Source organism: Bombus vosnesenskii, unplaced genomic scaffold, assembly GCF_011952255.1.
Source record: "Bombus vosnesenskii isolate JDL3184/JDL3185 unplaced genomic scaffold, Bvos_JDL3184-5_v1.1 scf7180000013403, whole genome shotgun sequence".
Classification (NCBI taxonomy): domain Eukaryota; kingdom Metazoa; phylum Arthropoda; class Insecta; order Hymenoptera; family Apidae; genus Bombus; species Bombus vosnesenskii.
Window position 1 is genome coordinate 231687 of NW_022883026.1, and position 23594 is coordinate 255280.

At 36.2% G+C, this 23594-nt stretch overlaps 1 protein-coding gene across 3 annotated transcripts in view; it reads right to left on the bottom strand.

Moving 5' to 3' along the window:
• Nucleotides 1–778: 778 nt before the first annotated feature.
• LOC117237853 (putative transcription factor capicua) overlaps nt 779–23594 on the bottom strand; it is a 56424-nt gene continuing 33608 nt past the window's right edge. The window contains exons 2-22 of one of the 3 annotated variants that reach the window (XM_033502234.1): nt 16284–16570; nt 13672–14058; nt 12990–13554; nt 12621–12884; nt 12257–12368; nt 11953–12159; nt 11759–11874; nt 10808–11673; nt 10511–10727; nt 10097–10177; nt 7443–7726; nt 6885–7295; nt 6495–6804; nt 6094–6407; nt 5269–5458; nt 4856–5059; nt 4440–4706; nt 4093–4291; nt 3780–3997; nt 3197–3676; nt 779–3110 (exon numbers count right to left, since the gene is read on the bottom strand). In XM_033502234.1, coding sequence (XP_033358125.1) covers nt 3040–3110; nt 3197–3676; nt 3780–3997; nt 4093–4291; nt 4440–4706; nt 4856–5059; nt 5269–5458; nt 6094–6407; nt 6495–6804; nt 6885–7295; nt 7443–7726; nt 10097–10177; nt 10511–10727; nt 10808–11673; nt 11759–11874; nt 11953–12159; nt 12257–12368; nt 12621–12884; nt 12990–13554; nt 13672–14058; nt 16284–16364 — 5844 coding nt within the window. In that variant the 5' untranslated portion in view covers nt 16365–16570 and the 3' untranslated portion in view covers nt 779–3039. Of the gene's footprint in view, nt 3111–3196; nt 3677–3779; nt 3998–4092; nt 4292–4439; nt 4707–4855; nt 5060–5268; nt 5498–6093; nt 6408–6494; nt 6805–6884; nt 7296–7442; nt 7727–10096; nt 10178–10510; nt 10728–10807; nt 11674–11758; nt 11875–11952; nt 12160–12256; nt 12369–12620; nt 12885–12989; nt 13555–13665; nt 14059–16283; nt 16571–23594 lie in introns of all 3 variants that reach the window. The other 2 variants (XM_033502233.1, XM_033502232.1) reach the window with 2 other exon arrangements.

Here is a 23594-nt window from a genome sequence, read left to right on the forward strand (position 1 = left end):
AGTACAAAATATAATATTTCATTTAAATTCTTTGAAAGGGGCAAGTACTTAGAGACACTCAATCTCTGTTAACGTCCATTCCTGTATACAAGAAAAAGTTATTCAGAAAACAATGTGATCATTCCAGAAAAAGCCAGATATATTAAAATGTTCCTTCTTTTTTTAAATATCCGTAACGTGAGAAATATTTTATCACCTTCATTTGTGTAAATTATAAATTAGATTACATGATTCATATAAAATATCGTGAAAACCACAACTTTTAAAACAAAGATATTTTTAAAAAAAGGTAAAGCTATTATACCTAAAATATTACTTTTGATTAAATAATGTAGTATTTATAAAACGAACGTTAAAAGATATTGAATTTGAGATAATTTTTGCTATTATAAACGACTTTAAAATTTTTCTCTGAGTACTAATTCTGATAAAAGTGACGCGGTAAATAAGAAGAGTAACATTGTTTAAAAGATGTGATATGAACACGGAATATATGATTTCTAATAAAGCCGTCTAATAAATGTGTAAATATCGCTAAATTACATTTTTTACACAATAAATATACTTTTAAGGAGATAGAGATAGAGAGAGAGAGAGAAAGACAGACAGACAGAGACAGACAGACAGAGAGAAGAAACTTCATCTTAAAAAGAAATCAAAACTTTTTCAAAGTATTGTTCACAGGAGTGACCAATGCAGATTTCAAGTGTCTCTTCTCTTCGGTAATCGCTTGCCACCAGTGCGTTTAACGCTCTATAAAAAAACAATAATCAAGAAATGGTAAGAGAGTAATGTAATTTCGTGCGCGCGCACGGGCGCGTGTGTGTACACAAATAATAATATCCTAACACTTTAGGAAAGGGTTAACTTTGGAGAAGGGTTGGGGGACCATTCCGTGCGCAACAGTTCATATCTGAAGGCCCACAATCTATAAATTTTTTCTTTTTTTGTTTTATCCTAATCCTGCCTGCGTTTTCATTATAATTATTATTCTACAAATTACAATGCTCTACTCTACCGTTTCGGATGTATCCTAATTTTTATATAATATATATATATTCAGTATATTGTATATTTTTCCTATTTACAAAATATGTAGAATAGACATTGTTCCTATCCTAACTACAATATGCGTGCCGTGGCGCGAGACTTTTAAACCTTTCAAGGTGCGCTTTTTTTTTTATAAACATATCACTAATTACATAATCTATTTTACAGCCAAATTCAACAATTTCTGTTGAAATTCAACGCGTTTCCTCTAAAGGTGTGAACATTTCTCTATAACGTAAAAATACATTTGACCGATAAAATGCGCTAAAATAAACGAAATATGTATATATATATAATTTTCATAATGAACAACGATTTCTGTTAAAAGCGTAGTAACAAAATTTGAATTGCAACAACATATTCAATAAACCTCCTCGGCACCTTTTTTCTTAGCTTGGTGCTTGATATTAGTATTAAATTTTATCTATTTGCAATTATATTTTCCATTAAATCATATACGCATTTAATTAGGGCATGCTAAAGATAAAAGCAAATAACTTGTCATGGCCAAAAAAAAAGAAAAAAAAAAAGAAAAAAAAACAGAAAAAAATACGGCCTTCATAAAACCGCTTACATCTAAATTGGCCAAAAGGAAAAAAGAGAAAAGAAGTAAAGAAAAAAGCAGATTGACTTTAAAATGCTTATAAAACGTAAATCAAACGCGTTGAATTTAAGCAGAGTTCTAAAAACAGTAGATAAGTACTTTCGAGAATATTGTAAACATATTACATATTACCTATCAAATGGGGTCTAACAATTAATTCTTTATTATTAAGGGACTTTTTATTACGCATGCATTCCCTTGTTTGTCGCCGCACAATGGCACGATTTTTATCTCCATTATAATAATCTATGAATCACCAAAAGAATGCTTCCGTCTTAAAATTGTCAGACACAGCATCATAGATACTTTAAACTCTCCAGATATCTTCCACTCCAAGTCATGCCATAGTATTTACAAGTAAAATAAACATATCTGCAGACTGCATTACATAAATTTTGTGCAATGTTTATCGCAGTTCTTTCTTTTTTCTATAGTTTTCTTTTTCATCTATATCATATATAAAGTATAACTAAAGTATATAAACTCTGATTTCATCTTATAATGCTTCATTAATTCTAATACTCTCTGATTACGTTTTTCTCTTCCTCTTTCTCACAAAAACACCCACACACATCCTACACTCACGCGAAACTTCATTTTCTATATCATGCATACTCCTTCTTTCTTTCTACTTGGATCTCATAGTATTTTTAACAATGTTTAACAATGGCTTAGGCCTTCCATAATCCTTGCAAGGTGTTTCGATGTACAAATATCGGTTATGTACGTTTGGTACTGTACAACTATGAGTTGTGATTTTATAATGTAGTAAAATAATTTCTTCACTTCTATATTACCATTTCATCTTTAGATTTAGAATACAGAAGAGTATTGTCTTTTCTTCTGATAGAAGAAAGCTCTTTTTTTTCGAATTACATATTTCGAAACAGTTATTTTATGTGATTCTATTATTCCTTCCTCGTTTCATTATTAAACAGGATAATATGATTAAGCCTGTAAGTTGAGCTTTTAACTTTCTAATGAACGTTATATCGTTGCTAAAATACAGTAGATTCTTTATCACACCAACATTTTACAATTTTACATGTTATTATTCCAATGGAACACAGATACTCGAACACGCATTTAAGTCAACATTAGTAATCTTGAGAAACAGTCGACTCAATATTTCTTCAGTTTTATATACAATAAGAAGATTTTACTGATATGTGTACATCAAACTCACCTTGATATGCCTGTCTAAGTTACCTGCACCAGGTTACATCAAAGTTCGAATTGCACTAAAGCCTTGCAGCACTTTACAACTCGCTAAAACTTGTACATCAACAATTTTTTCGATAAAAACTTTCCTTCTTTCAATGAATAATGATGTACTCATGCTGTGGAGTAAGTGGATGCATAGTATCACAGTTGGCACGTGGGCGCTAGCTACCACTACTGCTTACAGGCAGTATATGTGGAGCTCCCATCGACGTAGGGGGAGCAGTCAATGGTCCTATGGAAATGGTCGTAAATTTTATAACATACATCATCTCTTACAATTATTATATTCAAGAATAAAAAAAAATATGAAATAATTACCAGTTATGTTAGGTGAAGGTTCAGAGACAGGTAGTGGACTCACTAGACTGTTAGCACTCATAGGTGTTGAGTTAGCTTTTAATTTTTGCCTGACCTCTCTAATCTTTAATTGCAAACTTGTCTTATTAGGAAATATATCTGAATGTTTTGCTTGAAAAGTTGTAGTAGCTTGCGTTGAAGGAAAGTAACCATGTTCTTGAAATAATTGCATTACAAGGTGTCGACGTTGCTCTAGTACTTTCCTATGACCCCGGTCATTTTCGCTCCTGCCAATTCCTACAGAGTTTCCAGCACCTCCTCCAGGCGTTTTTGGTGTCCTAGGAGAGCTAGCATCAACATCTCCCACTAGATCGGTGTTAGTTCTATATGCATCAACATTGAAATCTGGACCAAAGAACGTGTTTCCTGTCAATTTGACACTGGAAGTTGATTTTGGAGTAGCAGATATTGACGTATCTGATTCGATGTCGTCCTCATTCACTATTTCAAAAGATACTTTTATTAAATTAACAATAAAAATTTGAAAGATAAAAATGTTCTTTTGTGGTGTCACATTATGATATCATATTAATAAAATAATTACTTGTGGGCCTATGAGGTGCTTGTGCAGATTTTTTTCGATAACTTTGTATTTGCATTGACGACTGTAAATTTGAAGCATGTAAGCCAGACGTTACTACTGAACCATGACCACAGGAACCCGCTGTATTGATACTGATTGCACTTGGACTTTGTATATCTTCTGGTTTAAATTCTGGTAAGGACGAAAATTTTTCTTGGAAATTCACTTGCTCGAGAACTCTGTAATCAATTGTATTTTCTCATATTTACTTGTCATAGATGTAAACAAGTGACATAATTATAAAAAAATTCAAGCAACTGTTAATTTGACATACCGGTCCATTCCATCTTCAACATTTTTCTTGAAGAAAGAACCCTTTTTAGTAGATGGTGACGGGGAAGCATGAGATTCTGAAAAATTTTGTTGTTGCTGTATTTGCTCTGTCGCTTGAGATGTGTTCGTTTGTGGACGATTGTCGCAATGTTGAGACACCAGAGGCCCATGGTCTCCTGCAGTTGATGTGGGAGGCATTGCTATGAAAGAACAGAAAGAAAATATACAAAAACTCTATTTTTAAAACTTGCAAATTCGATTTCATTATTAAAAAGAATTGATATTTATACCATCATTTAAATAGATTATTGTTACGGTAGAAATATTATGGGATCGATAAAATTGTACCCATTGATTGTCTCCTTTGTAACGGTGCTCGGCCAAGCTGTGCTGGAGTTGGAGCAAGCATAAAAGGACCCTTACTTGGGCCTATATCATTAAGCTGTGTTTCATCCATGGAATATGATTTATTTGTGGAAATTTCACTACTACCATGGTTACTGAGTGGTGTATGGGGAGTATGTGGAGTAGATGGCTGTTTATGTTTGTCATTCGTAGTAGGCAGAAGAATATTCACGGTATCTTTTCTTTCCTGATCAGACTTTACATTGGTTACTGAAAAGGGATAGAAGAAACCTTTAATAGTTCCCATTCGAAATACACATGTTGTTATTGTTATATATTATAAATCCCATATTGAAAACAATCTATGTATATTAAAAAAAGTTTTTCGGAAATTATTAAAGAAATCAATGATAACATACCATAAAACTGAGCATGATTATTCCCTACTTGATTTTCACCTTTTTCTGATTCTGCAAGACGTGTTATTGAATGACCAATTCCTCGATAAGTCGACGTAGTAGAAGTTGTTGAAACCGAGTATGGTTTGCTCACTATGACACTTTGGGTTTCCATCTTATTACCAGAAACTAAACCTTGTGAGGATATGTTGCGATTGCCAGCATCTATAATTAACAACATGCATTTACTTTATATCCTTTTTGTAATTTTAGAATCAGCGTGATTTCAAATTAAAGATATTTTCAAGAAAACAGGTAAAAAGATGATATGGAAATGTTATAAATATAGTCTTGCTGTATGATTTTTATATATATATATAGACTATACGAATATTAGATCAATTTTGAAGTGGTTACATTCTACAGAAACTTACCAGAGATTGGTATATTGAATCCACAGTACATCCGGGGATGAGGTGATGTTGGACCAAGATACTGCGATCCCTGCTGCGGTTTGGAAACAGCCACCAAATCGTTATCGAGCAATGTTAGAGTGAACGATGGTTGATAAGGGACAGCTGAAGTAAGGGGGCGAAGAATAGTGCCTAAAGACTGCAACGGCTGCTGTTGTTTAAACAGAGCCATCATAGGTTTCGATCCAATCTGTCAGTATTGTTAAACTTTTGTAGTTCAATCTTTGAGTTTATTCGCATGTGTTTACATAGAACTCTTTGAGAAATCCAAGAGTTCGCTGCTCCCTCAATTCAGGTTATAACATTGGAGAGAAAAAAAAATAGAAAATAGAAAGAAAGAAAAAGAAAAATAATAAGGCAGCAAGGTAAGTAGGCACGTGCGAATAGCACTCGAATTATACTTAAACATTATAGTAACTATTCATACCTTGTATTCAGACAGTTCATAAAGTAAACATTTTCAAGATAATAAATAAGTAATCGTTTGAATGTAGAAAACATAATTATGCTTGTATTAAAAGTATTATTTGTAATTATTAGTGTTAACCATTAAAACAAGCTTTTCAGTTATCACTCATCCTTCATTCAAACGATGAGCATGAAATGTTTTAAGTATTCACACATGCCTGGACAAAAAGGAGCATTTTACAGAGGATTTCAAGGAAACAAAACATTTTACATGTCTTTAAATTCAGTTACGTTCATATACAGGTTCACTTCGTCTGGACTATTTTAGGTATGTATGTTACTATCATAAACTTTCAATAATTTATCTGCAATACTTACGGAATGTAATACCGGAGCAGCCGTAAATTTAGGCATATTTCTTCCATTCTCATGAATGCTTGCCACCAAATTGCTCATACTATATTGGGTACTATACTGTTGTTCATTTTTCACTGGTTCTGGTTTAACAACTTTTGGAGATATTGGCATGGTAATAAAAGCCCCACCAGTAGGTTGAAAACCTGATACTCCAGTCGGATTGACGGGGCTATGATAAGGATATGTGCTGGATAGAACCGAAACGCTTCCTCCTTTATCCATAGAAGTATGATGATACTTAGTTGTAGTCTCAATACCTGTTGAAGGTATTCGTGCTAGACAAACGGAGAAATTGGTTTTACCATACTATACTACATAACTAATGCATTATGGTTTTTATTTTATTAGATATGAAAGCGAACCTTTTATCGGTTTAGGTCTACAGGTTACTTCTTGTTTAACATTCATTGCTTCCCTCTTCTGACCGCTTACAGGTGAAAACCGTGATTGCGTGTAACATTTTTTTTCAGCATCGTCATCTTGTACGTCATTATCGCTATCTGTTAGTTTATCTTTGCACTTTAAATCTATTTCAGGTTGTGGATCTTCACAGATTACCATTTGATCTTCGTCTGATGCATTACCATCTTCCTCCTGTTTTAAATCAGGTTCTGTATTTTCAAGTGGCAGAGGCATTTCCATTATCCTATGAGTATGCGACTGATTGATAACCTAAATATGAATGAAATTGTTTAATTCTATAAAATGAAAAATAAAATGTTAAAATTGTAAGTGATTTAAATAAAATTTACATCGATCGTGGGAGCTTCATTGTATACAGTAGTAACGGGAACAGTAATTTCGTCTGTAGCTCTTGGCGTTAATGGTACATCGTCTGCCGGTGGTCCCGTGTCTGTTTCTTCCCCAGTACTGTTCAATTTCCCTCGGGATTCGCTACCTTTGAAACTTGTCGTTGAAGATTTCCGTCTATCTTTGCTACACCATTTCCAATCTGGATGCGCTTTAAAATGTGCTTCTTTCACCTCCGATGCAAGATCATGATATTTTTGTTTTTCTTCTGGACCTAATGCATACCACCACTCTCCTAATATCTTGGACACAGTACGATTATCTTGGTTTGGATGTCTTTGATGCACCACTGCACGATGTCGTTTAGAAAAAATCATAAATGCGTTCATCGGTCGGCGTATTCTGTCTTTAGTCTGTAAAATTATATTATGAATGAGATATGCTTATGTGTTTGGCTAACCATTACATTATATCGGAATAAATTTAGGACATGATATTACTTTGAGATAAAAATAATAATAATATATTCACCATCTACTTATCTGAAGTATAGTACTTACTTTAAGTGGACTCTGAGGCTCTTTAGAATGCAATGCACTAAGAGACTGACTGCGTCTCTTATTAGCATTAGCCTCAACTTCTACGGGAGTTGTCGGTTCTGTTTCAAAAACATCGTCATCTTCTTCTTCAGCGGGAGTTATAGGATCCGGACCCGGTCCAGATCCATCTTCACCAGGCGTACTCATGCCAATTGGAATTGGAGGCGCGCTCAAAGGTGGACTTAATGCAGATGGTGGAGGACTTACTTCTGACTGATCCAGTACCGTTGTCTGCCAAGGGAAAGCTGCAATGATATTTTCGTGTTAGTCACAATCACTTTGGTTAACTCTTTGCGGACGAGAGTCGGCAAATAGCCGCCCGAATCTGTTCACAATTCCGGACAGTTATTTTGAAGTGGCTGGCATACGTCTATTTTTCTGAGCGATAGTCTTATGCGTATTTACGCATGGGTATAGTAAACTAAACAGTATTATGTTTTTGATGAAAGAAAATTATAGATCTTTAAAAATCTTATCTTCCGTTTAACGTAAACTCGCGATGCAAGATGATGGTCAAGTCAGAACGAATTTCAATCTTTCAATGACATTACCAGACGAATCAGCAAGCTTTTTATATATTTTATATATTTTTTATAATACCTTATATACGATGCCTAAAAGATCCAGAAAGAACATGTTCGATAGTGATAGTAGTGATAACGAACATTATTTTGAACCTGACAAAATAGAAGACAACGACAGCACTTTAGACAGTGAGAACGAACTCCATCCAACAAGGAATCGTCTCAGACATTTGGATATTTCTAGTAACAGTGACAATGATGATGAACTAAATATTGATGAAAATAATACAAGCCTCAACAATGAATAACGCAAACGTTCAACGTGTATATTTTCTCAATTGCGCACGCCAATACCTCTCGTCCACAGCGACGCTAGCTCGTCGAGCGGCCCCGTCCGCAAAAAGTTAATAATGATGTGAGAAGGGCAATGGAAATATGTGTTGGAGTATCATGAAAACAATTGTATTAATGAAATTAGTAAAGTAGTTAATATTATCCTTAAGTATAATATAGATTACAAATGTAACAAAAAGATATCAAATAGCAAAACAGTATCATACTCTGAATCTTTTGACATTTTAGGAATTAACATAATTTTCTTTTGCATTAATAAAGATCCAATAAGCGAACGTTATTAGTCACGCTTTGACAATGTTAAAGTAACATTGAACATAAAATATGATAATGTTTTGTATTCTGATTTTAAAAAATGAGGCAAAATACATAGTTAAAACATGAGCAAAAGATTAATAGATAGTACTTGCTGTAAAATATACAACAATACATTTTGTATGTTTCACAAGCATTCCTTTAACACGTTGACTGCCACGCGTGTTTTCAAAGAAATCTCCGTCAGGCCACGCGTACAGCAGTACCAAGCGTTCTCTGCTATTTATTTTATTTATTTATGCTATGATATTTTAGTAATGCGAGTCGGTCAAGTGGTGGTCTCAAGAATGATCTTTCGTTTCATTTGTTCGCAACATTAAAACCACTAGCTGTTGTTGAATATAATGAAGGAAAGTGTGGTATAGATTATCCCTATCAAATGGTTTCTTATGCCACCACAATTAGAAAAGGAATCAAATGGTACAGAAAACTTGGCATTCAATTCCTCCTGCGAATTTCTATTGTAAACGCTTTGACGGTTTACAAAATTGCAACAAGAAAAAATATAAATATTAGAATATTTAGACAATTATTAGTTGCAAAATTATTAGGGTCGTCTGAAAATACAAAAAATCCTTGTCTTCGACGGAGTCAGCATAATATCGCCGTTCGGAAAAACGATTCCGGAAGAAGCATTAGACGCGCATGCAAACTATGTTATGCAAATAAAAGACGTCGAATGGACTGAACAAAGGCACCAATGAATTTGAAGAAAACAACAACTTATTGTCCAAAATGTCCCCACCAACCTCAGCTATGTATAGAATGCTTTAAAGTTTTACATTCTAAATAATTTTTTTAATAAACCATTTTCGTATTTTTATTTTATAACAATTCAACAGTTTTGTTATTATGGAATATCTTTTCAAATACCTACGACGATCCTTCGCAAGTAGTCAAATAAGCGACACTCGAATATGGGTTACGCGGCCTGATCAGAAACTTTGCTGACACCCGAATACGGGTGTCGTGGCAGTCAACGTGTTAAAATAAGTTGCAGAAACTATAAAAGTATCAAAATATATGTTATACATGAATTTACTCTCTTTATAATATCATGATTAAATTCTAGTATATTTCGTTAAACATAAATAAGTATATATATAAAATTATTATTATTATATCTATACGTTTTTATGCTAGAAATATAGTATTTTATATATTTTATTATGCTATAATTTTAATTGTTAGTACACAAACTAAAATAACAAATATCAATATTTGCTTCCAGTAACTTTATAACTATATAACAATATCCTTATAGTATAAGATTTACTAAGATTTACTAAGAAAAGCTTACATTTTTTACTATTTAATGAATGTTAGAGGGCACGTGTAATCTTATGCACCATTGATAACGTATGTACTTTACAACAAATGTAAGGATAGTCACACGTTTTGTTTGGCAATTAAAATTCAAACCTTTTTTCCAGTTGCGCACTGCATTGTTCAGTAATGATGGGGGATGGGGCTGGTATGCAGGAGGTACATCATGGTTGCCATCTGTGAAAGTCTTACCGTTTAGTCAAATTCACTGTTATGATATTGATGCAAAATGATAAAATAAAATAATGTGAACGTAAATTTGAGTTTCAGCATCTCATAAGATTAATTCATATATATAAGGTGTCAATTTTTTCTATTGATAATTGATATCAGGCTTTTTTTAGCAAGTTACATAATGAAATTATGCTCGACCAAAATATACAAATGAAAAATAATTTTTTAACGCAGTTGTTACTGGGAAAGATTTCACGCAAACTATACGTCATATTGAAAGCTAAACATAAACGTTTAATAAGATGATAATAGATTTTCTAATGTTGATATACTTACACAGAACTCCATTATTTTTAGAATTTTCTTCCCTAGACGATTGTGTTTTAGAAATTTGTACCAAGTGCGCGGGTTGTACAATTACATGCTGGAAGACACTTGTTGGGGTAGGCGGGTTTGAAGCTTCAGTAGTGGTTGTCATCACAACGCTCGTAGGTGGTGGTTGCGCTCTCTGCATATCCATATGAGAGGATGCATGTGTAGCTACTTTACTCGCCTAATGATCGTTATTTAGAATTCGTGATAAAAAAAAAGAATTACTAGTAAAATTACTAAAGCAATACTAGAGCTACTTACTTGCAAAACGGATAATTTATCAACATGGACGGACGAAACAGCAGGTGACTGTGGAGGTTGGCATTGCGTTTGATGTAACGTTGCTGGAAGCTGACCTAAGTGATTCATTAATGCTGGTCTATATTTATCATCTTGATTGTTTATATGGCCTGCTGCAGACACATCCATACTATTTTTGATCACAAGATACTTTTTTTCGTGTTGATGTTGCATTACATATATTGGTTGATTTTGCGTTTGTGGTTGAGCATAATCAACTGGTTGTTCTAAAGGCTTATGCAAAAGAGTTAAGTTTTGTGGTGTTGGTGCAGACAATGGCATATGAGGTGAATGAGATGGTTTCAATATTTGCGGGTTTTGTTCAGATATTTCAGAGTGACTGGAAAAGCCATTGTTTGTTGTGAGTGCATGCTGAAGAATTATGCCTTGTTGTTGTTGAGCTATAGTCGTCACAACTGATGGATGCCGCGGCGGTGGGCTTTGTTCCGACCATGACAAAGTTAAATTAGATCCAGGTATTCCACGACTCACAGGAGAGATTCTTATCACGCTTGTTCCTATACTAGCAGGGACTGGGGCAGTCGGAGCTGGTCGATTTGATCTAACCACCCGATTGGGTTCAGGTTTTATCACCTGCTGCTGATACTGAGTAAGGAAAGTAGATTGAGTAGGTGAATGTTTCCATTTTGCACCAGGCGAAATTAATGGAGTTGCATGATGAGCAGGGCTTGAAATAGGCATAAACACATTGTTTTGATTCAGTCCCAAAGGTGGTACTGGAGACTGATTGATACAAGGAGATATAGAAGACTGTCCAGTTGGCGAGGAAAAGGCTGGTGTTGCTGATCTAGAGCTTCCCAAGGAAACTATAATGATAAAATATTACGCGAATTAGATCGATAAGTTAACAATTCAAATATCTTGTAAAATATAAAAATTTGAGAAAGTTACCTAGCATATTAGCAGCTTCAGTTTCGTCTTGATCAAATCGACCAGCAATTCTTCTATCTCCATAATTTGGAGAAGTGTCAGAATCTCTAGATGTTTCCTCACCATCCATCTTACCACTAGAAGTATTCTTAATTAATATGTGATATTATTAAATGCGATGATATTTAGTTGCGGATCATTGCATGTCTTCTTACCCAGGAAAGGTATTGGTTGGACCTCTAAGACAAGAACCTTTCAAACTAAGATGACGAGAACAGTATCCCCTTCGTTGACTTTCTTTAGAACATCCCTCTTTACTACAGAGTCTGCGCCATTGTTTACCGTTGAACTTTTTTCTAACTCCACTTGGTGTAGCCACTACATCACCTTTTTTATATCTATGTGGCGTTGCCGCCTGAGATCTATCGAACAATTTAACAATTCAACGATAGATTGTTATGCTTGTTCCCTATATACTTTATTCGCAAATAAGGAAAATCATTTAATTATCGTTATTACCTGGGCGTGGCTGCTTGAGAACGAGGAGTTATGCTGCGTTGCTCGACTAAACTACTGGTACTTCCTCGACTTTGCATGCTGCTTCTTTTACTGCTGCCTGACAATTTTGCATCTGTCAATTGAATTATTATGTTACTATTGCGTTTTCCTAGTTTTATACTCGATAATTCACGATTATGATAAAAATGAGAAAATATATCGAATACAATATTATCGTGAAATGAAATTATGTCAACATTTATTACAGCCATAACTATAATATGTAATTTTTGAAATTTAAATGCTCATCTATTTAGTGGTTGTGTATCTTCATTAACGAAATGTGCTATATCTAAATCATACAAGAGATAGAATTTTATCTAACCTGCATCCGAAGGGAATGTAATATCTTCCCTATCCAAGTCATCTTCGCTTTCTAAATCATCATACGGTCGACTTCCATTACTTAATGCTGTAGTGGCAGGATGTGCAGAGGTGGCTAGAGTCATGAGAGGGCTAGTACCAGTAGTTCTGTAATAACCACCTGTGTCGCTATGAGTTGATATATGAGATGTATGATGAGAAGTGTGATGAAGTTGCAAAATTGGCACTGCTGTTGAAGGTTCTGAAGAATTTCGATAGCCATGTTCTGCGCAAATAAAGGACGCAAAGCATTTAAATAAATGAAAGTAAAATTTCTCGGTTAAAAGATATTCATTTACAGATGCATGTATTGCGCAGAAGTATTCCATACCAATTCCTTCGACCCTCGAAGAATCACAGTCTTCCAATCCTTCTTCTAGCTCGTCCCACCATGGGGGTTGCACTAACCGTAGATCCGCACGTTTCACAACATAACTATCACTCTGATCATCTTCCCTTGGTATTTTAACAACAAAACGCTTAGGTTTGGTTAAAATTTTGCACACTGTCCCTTTTACAAACACTTTAGCAGCATCGATATGATTGTTTGACGTTGGACACCTAATACAAACTTTCGCATCTAAAGTCACTTGGCCAACCGAAGGGCTCGCATCACCTATCACATCGTACCTCCCCGCGCCCAAAATGTCAGTGTAACGCATTAGTTTTCTTTCCCCGTCAAACTCTATGTAAATTTCTCCTTGAACAACATTACGAATAACACCTGGATAATAATATGAATCCCTTAAAGCTAACACTCTGTGGTCGCGCCACTCACTGAGATCAATAGCAACAGTAGCAGGCCGAGGACGAGAACGTAAAGATTCCTCTCGAACAGAATAATCCACTGCTGTACTTTGAGGCGGTAAAACTACCACCGAATGTGCCGAGGATACCTATTAAAGTATTCCTTGCGTTAATTAATTTCTGAAGCTTGTACTATTATTATTTGAGCAAGTATCAAACTTTAGTAAGAATTAATTATCTAATAATGTCGTGTTATATACCTGTACCTGATAGCAATCGGATTCTTGCTGCTGCGGCGATTGCCGAGTTGCTAAGGTTGCCTGCTGAACTAAACCTGATTGACCGAGTGGCATATTCGGTGCCCGTATGTTCACTATATTATTTATGGTTCTCGTTACATTGCTGGTTTTATCCATCTCCTCGAGCTCCGATGGATCAAACTTTCGTTTCTTTGGAAGTTTCTTAGCACTGATCGTTGGATCCGATGGATCCCGCTGAGGAGGCGCCGGCGGCGGGGGTGGCTGTTCCGGAGTAGATTTTTCTTCGATCAAACTGCCTCCACCACCCCCGCCTGCTCCATATTGTCCGCTTCCAAGGGGATCCCGTTTTTCGTGCATCTCAGAATGAGCAGTCAGCATTTTGACCACCTCACGCTGCTCTACGAATTAACAATACGACGTTACACAATTGACTTTCGTAAGGACTTCATATAGTCATTCGTGAACGTCTAACAACTATTTTTCTATCCTCCTTTTCTAACATATAATCGGCAAAATTGGCAAAAAGGAATAAAATATAGAGAAATATCGGAAAAAGTTAATTTCTATCATAGAAAATATCGTATACAAGTAAGCAAGTGCAAAGTTTCAGGAAATTTCCTGTCATTTCAATGTTTAAGTCAGATTTACAGTTTTTAGTGTTAAAAAGGTGTCATTTAATAAAATATCATATATAATTATTATCTTTGTTATACTCTCCTTAACTGCATATATCTACATTCTACATATCCTTTTTTTTCTTTTTCTTTCCATAGTGAGGCAATATCTAGTTTCATATTGTGATGATTTTATTGTTTAGCGAATTAATTGTCTAAACTTTAATTATCTAAACTTGCTCGTATTAAAATACAAGTTTTATTTCTCTCTCTCTCTCTCTCTCGTTCTTCTACACACCTTTCACACATTAGTGCTCGATATTTGAAACATTTGGAACGTTTGAATCTTAACGAGCAGCAAGCATTTCCACCTTCGATTTCATAATACTTGAGTAGCAGTTGCTTACTGTTAATCGATATGTAACTATTACCGCGTTAAATCTCCATTTTATAACTTCCTGAGATGCTTATTAACAAGAAAAAGCGCATCTAAGCAATAACAGATTTGTATTTTAAATATTACACTAGTCAGCAATTACTTGCACACTACTATGTAAATATGTGAAGTATTTGATACGAAGAGAGAACAAAAATTGCCACATATTTTTTTCTCATCGTACACCAATCAAATATATTGTATTTCACTATACACGGCTGTATAAATTTATGAGTCATAGATTCGTTCATATACAACGTACGACAGAATAATAATTGCGTTATCTCTATATTTGTCGAACGGCTGAAATAGATTTGTAATACATTTTTGCAATCATCATTAACTTTCGCCGATTTTAATAAAAGAAACTATATACATAGATGCAAAATGAAGAAATGCATAATCCAAACGATTGAACATGTTTGCGTTATTCAAACAAATCCATGAGTCATTATACTTCGAAATGAACGGAAAAAAGGCAAAGAGGAAAGAAGATGATGAAGAAGAAGAAGAAGAAGAAGAAGAAGAAGAAGAGGAGGAGGAGGAGAAAGAACAGGTACTCATTGATTCTTACCCACGGACGTTCATATTACGAGCACATGAATGATTCGTAATATCCACGTTTTATTTTTTAAACAAAAGTAGATGAATAAGTAAATTTTCGGCATATCTTATTATCGGCAAATGTGAAAATGTCCGATCAGAATATGGCTAATTAACTCAAATTCTACTTTTTCGAAGATCGAGTTTCTTATCTCTAACTTTCATGCTATACATTTTTAGTTCGTTTTTATGTCAGAAATGATACCTTCTTCGACAGACACCATTTACTACATAATATGATTTCCAACTTATCCTAATTCGTATGCACGAAGGCATATGCAATTAGAGCGTGGATACAAGCGCAAAGTCAGTATTCTCAAAAAGGATGCCTCGCACGTATAAATTTCACTTCCCGTTTGAGACTCAATTTACGATCTCTCATATACTTGTGTTCTTAGTTTTTTACGCACATCGGATCATGCACAAGGGTAAATATTAATATCTCCAATGGAGGCTTCACGAAATTTCTCTTAGGTTCGTATATACAAAAAAGCTGCAATAGAAACGAGTTGGATTCTACTTGTTAATTTATATTTAGTCTACTATAGTCTTGCTGGTTAGCTGATATATTGTATCAAACCTTGAAAATTGTAAATACCATAGAAAGTTATTTATCCAATGGGAAAGCGAAGTGTATAAATTAATCCTCTATAACGCCGTGTAATTTCAAACGTTACATGTCCATCTATCTATATCTTGCAAGAATTATCTTTTACTCTTTCTACTATCCATATATTTGATTTGACCATCGCAAAATCATCACAGTTATCCGGCGATCGATTTAGATGGATGAAAAGAAGGAAATAACGAAACGTTACTACTTTGAAGGCTAAGATATGGGTATGCAATGGAGTAAAAGCTAAAAAAGAATTGGTCAGAATAATTAGATTAGGCGAATATTAAAAGCGATCGGAAACTTTGCAGTGTATATACGCGTATACATGTAAGTATGTATCTATACTCACAGTCCGTACAGTCGAGAGGAGGCTGTGTGCTGAAATGTGGCGAGTTGAAGCTGGGAGGGTGGTGACACCGGCTGGGTGCATACCTCAGCACCCGGCTGTCGGGGACAGGATGCGTCGAGTCTGGGCTTTCTCGTCTTTGTCTATCTTGCGACAGGGTTGCTGTTCCCTCTCCCAACTCCAATTCTTCTTCCCAGCCCCAACTGCCGAGCATCCTCCTCCGAAAATTCTCTTCTTAGGCGAACACTTTTCTCTTCTTTCTTAATTCTCTTGTAACTCTAGTCAATGTCCTGAGAACAACAAAGAACGTGTTTCAAAGTGGTTACTATAGGATTCTGCGAATGTTCGGTTCTCACATCGTTTGGTTTGGAGTTTCTGCGATTATTATGTTAACCTGGTTTTCTTAAAATCGAGAAAACCATGGCAGCCTCCAAACCGAAACATTTCTGCTTTACAATGGCTTCCTCCGTTATTTTATTTCCACATTATCCTACATCGACGACGCACCTTCGACGCACCTTCGACGCACCATCTGATACCTCTTATTTCCTTAATTTGAATTTTAATCCACGTTAAACGGCTACGCTTATCTGCGAAATCTTTTGAATCTCGTCCTAATGGCAATGCACAGCGTGACAAATAGCTGTTCCGTCGAGTAGCATGTCGCGTAACGATAACAAGAAAGATTAATATCCAAACGATAGACCACTTAACGGTTTCTGAACAGATTATAATAGAAATCATTCTCGAATTACATACGCATTTGGATTATCGTTCACGGCGGGCAGCAATTTTCTCTTGAGTTACCGCGGGCACTCGGCCACGCGGTGTATCATCCTCGTCATCATCGCGAGGGAAAAGATAGCGTCGAAATCGACAAATCGTATCGAACATAATCGGTCCACTTGCTACGGAACCGAATAACATTCCAGCAGCGAGCGTTCGGTAGCGTGGCTCGACGCATCGAACAAGGACACGTGACGGAAAGTATACAATTTGTATAATCAGATTTTACGCACGCTGTTACAAAACGATCGCCAAGCTTATGAAACAACTGTTGATTGCGTTCTTCCAAACATTTCTTTCAACACGTGACTCGTGCGTGTGCGTATGGAAAATTAACGTTAAAAAAGTTATTACGAGTATTCGAGCCGACGACGGTGTAAAAGAAACATTAAGCGTAAATAGATTGATGAAAAAAATTAAGATATCAAATATCCCGGGTGAACATAAAAAAGGAAAGAAAGAAAGAAAGAAAGAAAGAAAGAAAGAAAGAAAGAGAAAATGTTAAATATCGAATTTAAATGTTTGGTATTTTTATCGCCGTCGTGAAAAAAGCTTTTGTATGCAAATAAAATATGAAATTACGTTTGATGCGAAATGTGTTTGACTTGTATACGCGAGTGTAAAAAAATGAAGTGGAGTTTTTCATAATTAATAAACGCTATTTAAAGATTTGAAACAGAAAACCTGTGTCTTTGAATTAACTTTTTTTTCGCATAAATAATCAATATTCAGTAATAAAGTTATTATCGAACCGGTATTGAAAAGGAGCGAAATTGTTCTGTTGTTGTTCGGCTAACTATTTTGCACAATATTTTATTGTAATCGGTCACACGGTATGAAATAATATAATAATTGGCAATGTTTAGTAATAAATCGATAAATGTAGAGAAGTAGAGTAATTTTTTTGTTTCTATTATCGACCGTATGTGCGATAGACTCATTAACACGGCAATATGTAAAAAAATGTTTTGAAATAATACTTATAACGAAGAAACGAAGAAGGTATTGATTCTCGGACGTTTAACCGTTTGGAAAACCGGTGGATATTTGTGCAAACAGTATCGATACGCTAGTTCGCGCTGGACACCATGGTACACGCATTTTGAGTAAGTACGCACTAGAATGTATTCAGCCAGTCAGGGTCGGAATAAAATCACAAAGACGAAAAATGTCCAAGCTTGGAATATCACCTCGACCTTCAGGCTGACAGGGATCGTGCTAAAAAACACAGAGCGACAGAAATGTAGGTATACACAAGCCACGATTCATGTGTGCGAGCCGTAGCGAGAAGCGGAGATTGGCACGCGCGACATAACCTATTCAAGAAATGATCGCGTTTCTTTCTCAAATCGGAGAAAAACGATCGCACTTCAAGCCGACTCTCACTTCCGCGACAGTACCCAACACGAAGATTCCAGGGGTGACTAAACAAATACCCAGTAGTCAACAGATCTACTTGATCGTAGCCGCTACCGATTACGAAATATAAATTACAAATTACGAATTACAGATTATAAATTACGAATTACAAATCACAAATTACAAATTACGTATTACGAATTACGGATTACGGGAGAAGCAGAAACGAGCATATACAAACTATTACAGTAAGAAGAAAGCACACACAAAATAGAGACGCGCACTTACGAAAGCGAAGAAACGGACGTGAGACGAGAGCTCGATAGAAAAGTTTCGATACGAGATGAGAGACAAAATCGATCTTGCGGATCGATTGGAAATCACGCGCAACGCGCAACGCACCGAGCACGGTAGTACGTCTATCCCAATCACGTCTCGGCTCTCTGCATATAAAAAAAGAACGGAGAAGAAACACGGGGAAGAAAGATGAAAAGGGTGTGACGTTGCTAGTCTGGTTTGGTGGGACGAGGATGAGACGCGTATGCGTGACGTTCTTATCTCACGTTTAAACGAGTGAGACGGTAAACACAGGGGAAACTGGAAGGAAAGAGATAGGAAAGAGAGATGTTACCACGGGGTTCTTCGCGTCCTACCACCTTCGACACTGACGAGAGAGAGCCGAGTTCGCCCCGTGGCCTGGCTTCTTGGGAGGAAAACACGCGTTCTCGTGATCGACGCCTTGTATGTATGCAAGTACGTGTGCCTCTGTGTGTGTTGTGTGTGTGTGTGTGTGTCTGTGTGTGGTTAAGGGGAATGTAAGTACTAACCTCGCTACGCTCCCTACCACGAGGCTGACTCACGATGTGCCTGTCTTGCCTGCTCCGAAACTCTTCGCCATTGTGTCGTATCGGTTGGTCGTTTGGTCGACTCTTTCTCTCCCCCTTTCTCCCTTCCTTCACTCACGCTCTTTCTCTTTTTCTTACCGATGTTCCCTTTCCTTTACTCTACTCCTCTTGCCTCTTCTTCCACTCCTTGCTTCCGTCTTTTTCTCTCACAACGTTATCGTAACGCTGTGGAGACGCGTTTACAGGTACGCGAGGGTGGTCAAATGTCTACATGTGTACCGGGACGAAATTCAAAACCTGTTACGTGACGCCGCTCAGAAGATAATAACGTGGCCAAGCCGAACTTGTTCGTTCGAAGATTCGAAATTCTCATCATCTATTTCCGCTTGAATCGCATTCTACCACGAGAAGAAAATCATTCTCCATCTGTTTTTCGCCGTTATTTTCGATCATTCGAATGTCGCGCAAAAACTGATCTCTCACTGTCTCGACTTTACCATGAAAAATCGACTCCGTTCGATGTTCAAACGTACCTTACTTCGCATCGATACGTTATGCCATTTTAAGGATGCAAATATCGTGAAATGTCGGCTGTCTGTTTCACTGACATATGCATTCTATATTTTGGAGAAATAAAATACTGTATCCCAATTGTAGTTAAAGACGAGAATCTCTTAGAAAGGAATATTACGTTATTATCTGAAATTATCTTCGAGACAAATAAACATCTCGAGTATTAGTGCACGTAGTATAATATCCGAAATAACGAAAGCTTGAAAAAGACGTTCAGGTTATGCAAACAGAACACTTACGGTTAGTAACGATTTGTATAATAGCGTTACACGTAAATCGGTGAATGTGTGGCACTGATATACGAGTGTATCGTCGAGATTAACTTGCTACCATCAAGGCAAAAATGAGTCATCGAGTGTGAGTAATATGATAAAAGTAGGTTTCTAATTGTTATATAGTCATACTACTACTGTAAAATAGTATACGCACACACGCGGTATGTACAAACAAAGGGAAATAATTCAACTAGTTGCGTATCTTGATGCGTCGTCGACGTTCTGACCAAGTTAAATAAATTAATAAATAATTCATAAATACAAAAAATTTACATAATCATCATGAATGAGCAACGACGGATAATGTGAACATTGACGACTGTGTTTAATACTTGTATATAATTGTCCACTTCTTTCGATCAAATGAAAGCAATACAAAAGGAAGAGGAAGAAAAAGAAAAACAAATAGCGACACGTAGAAAGTAAAGTCTAAAGAACTTTCAGGTATCTGGTTGGTATACTTGTTTACGTCGACATCAGCAGCGTGTCGCGTTACTAGTCATTCGATATTCTCAAAACAGGAGACTTCTTTAGCAAAGACAACCGAGGGATGAAGTCACCCCAATAGCGATCGAAAAAGCCTACCGAAAATACCGTTCTAATTGAATTAGAGTAGGGTGGACTCGATGTACGAACCAAAACACCACGTACTCGGAGAATTATATTTCTGAAGGCGATTAAATTAACAACGAAAACTGTGATATTATGATACTCTAACTCTTTCTACTCATTCTACTAGCATTATTGAAACATTTCATGACGTAAAAATTATTTGTAACTGTATCGTTCTCATCGATGAAAAGTAGCTAAAGAAAGAAGTCTGTAAAAATGTATTGAACTTGCTTGGAAAAATGTTCGCAATGCAAACGTAATTTTAGTACGGTTAATAACAGTACAGCACTTTACAAGCAATTCGTTGCATTAATTGTAAGTAAGCGTACCGATTGATATCCCTTTGAGTTGTAACAAATTTCACAATAAAAAAGGAGAGTGAGAGAGAGAGAGAGAGAGAGAGAAAATGGGGTAGGTTAAAAGAATTGGCGTGCGACGTGAAATCCCGTGATACAATGCATGAAATCAGTATACACATTTCTGAAATGTCAGGTAGATGTTCCGTAAGACTGTGGAAATTCGAAAACTAGAGTGTACACGAACAGACTAGATTACAACATGCCGCGCGTACTCTGCTACACACGTGGAAATCCGAATGCAAGTTGTATAGGAATACCTACGCGATACGCTTGTGTATTATGCAAAAAGTACTTTGCGTAACGTCTTTATTAGCGGTGCGCTTTCCCACTGTGCAATACTCGTAGCTTATTGTTAGAAAAAAAAAAAAGAAAAAAAATCGTTTCCATTTGAACTTATCGCGATCATAATATTATACCATCCAGCGAGAATTAATCAATTTCTACTACACGGTCGCTCGTCCACGAGCAGCTTTCTACTCGGTGTTCCATACGTCGAGCCTGTTGCTCGATATACTTCCAACAATTGCACACGCTGCAAACGGAAGAAATATAAGTTTTTACATTTAGACAACGCTGGTTGTTATAATATTTATAGGCGTAATAGGCACCGAAGATTAGATATACTTATTGTATTTTATAGATAAGGTTATTTAATGAGATTATGAGAGTACTTTTACGCGAAGGAAAGGGGGATTGGAACTCGAGTATATAGCGAATCGTTACAAACTGTCACGCGCATTGATATAAATGCTGGTACATTCGAAACGCGACGCAATTATTATTATTCTTTGAATATGCTAACCTTACTATTTTATCTTCGACGCTGAATAAACGATGACCTATTTTACGCCAGAAAATTTACAAAAACGAACAATTACACAGTATAGTGTTATCGTAATCTTGTTTTCAAATGCCGCGACTTCTGAGATTCGCGAGATTTTAGATAGCGTACCCAGTAAGTAAGAAAATAAAAATTCAAACTCTAAGAAACAAGCGATACATACCATACACAATCAAACGATGTTTATCTAATTAGTTTGTATAGTATAGTATTAGTTTGTAAGTATAATTAGTTTGGAACGACGATTAAATTAGAGAAAAACCGCAAGAAACGAAAGTAAATTTAGCTAATTCTTCATTTACGTTACTCCATAATACGACTACGAGGAACAACGTCCCAACCTTAAAGAATATCATCCACGAAAAATGTCAAACCTGCAACCAATACCTTTTTTCCCCGATATCTATTCCCGAAACGGTATACCTATTGGTGTTCAGGTGCCATTCAAGTTCAAGCAAAGTATACTAAAGGGGACTACCCCGGGCGTATTATGGCCTCGGTATTAGTTTCCTGACTTTAAAACGAAGTCTGCGGGGGAGAGAGAGAGGGAGAGGAAGAGAGAATCGGCCAAACGAATTACGCATGAAAAAGAAAACAGTGGATGATACCTCGACCATCGCCGTCAAAAGTATACCACCCGCCGATCTGCCGTTCACTCGCAAGGACCTCGAGGAGTTTTCCTTTTAACGGGCCTTAACAACTTGTAACCGATACCTGTGCCCCTTCCTCCTTCTCCTTCTTCTTTTTCTCTTCTTTTTTCCCCGTATCGTTTCTTTACTTGCCTCTATGGTGAATGGCCTGAATGAAAGGAGACAAATCGTCGCGCGAATATTGTATACGTAGCCTCTCGACCAATCTACGAGGCACCTCGCCACAATGAGACGTAAGACCAGGGGGGTTGTGGTGCTTCGACCTCGGTTAGTTCAGGCATAAATCAGATATGCGGCGGTACTACCAACGCCGTGACAGGTAGAAAGGCGATCTTCCCTGACAATTGTCCGTCTATTCGTTTTCTACGCTATTGTTACGCGCATCCCTGCCTCTCAGTCTTTTGAAACACCTGCTTTTCCAGCTAACATCGTCGCTCTCGCACATCCACGGAGTGGTTTCGTTACGATTGTCTTACTAATTGCAAGTAGTAACATAGACTGCACATATGCTCCAGATAATGCGCGAGTAGAATTTTTTAAGTTGGTCCGACAACTGACCTTGCAAGTATGCGATAAAAGTGCGATCGATAAGATGATTCTCAACGTACGAGTCAATAGAACGAAGCATCATAGAATTACAACGAAATTTTGTCAGATTATATATCGCGCGTTACTTTAAATATCTTCTTTTTGTTAGATATTCTGACAGATTGCAATTAAGTAATAATTTGTTATATCATGCGATTTGGGATAATGTAACTTGCTATAGCTACACGATAGTAATTGATCAACTAGGGTATATAGTGTAATTAGTTTAATAATGACAGTAATAGCAAAATTAATTTTTCTTCGTTTAAAGAAACGGCGTATCTCTTAATAGTGAATAGTAAGAAAGAAGAGTAAATAATAAACTAAAGCTTTATTTTTTTATTTTCTCCTTTATACACGATTATTATTATTATACGCAATGTTTTAGACAAGATAGTGCACCATATTAGTCGATAAATAGATTAA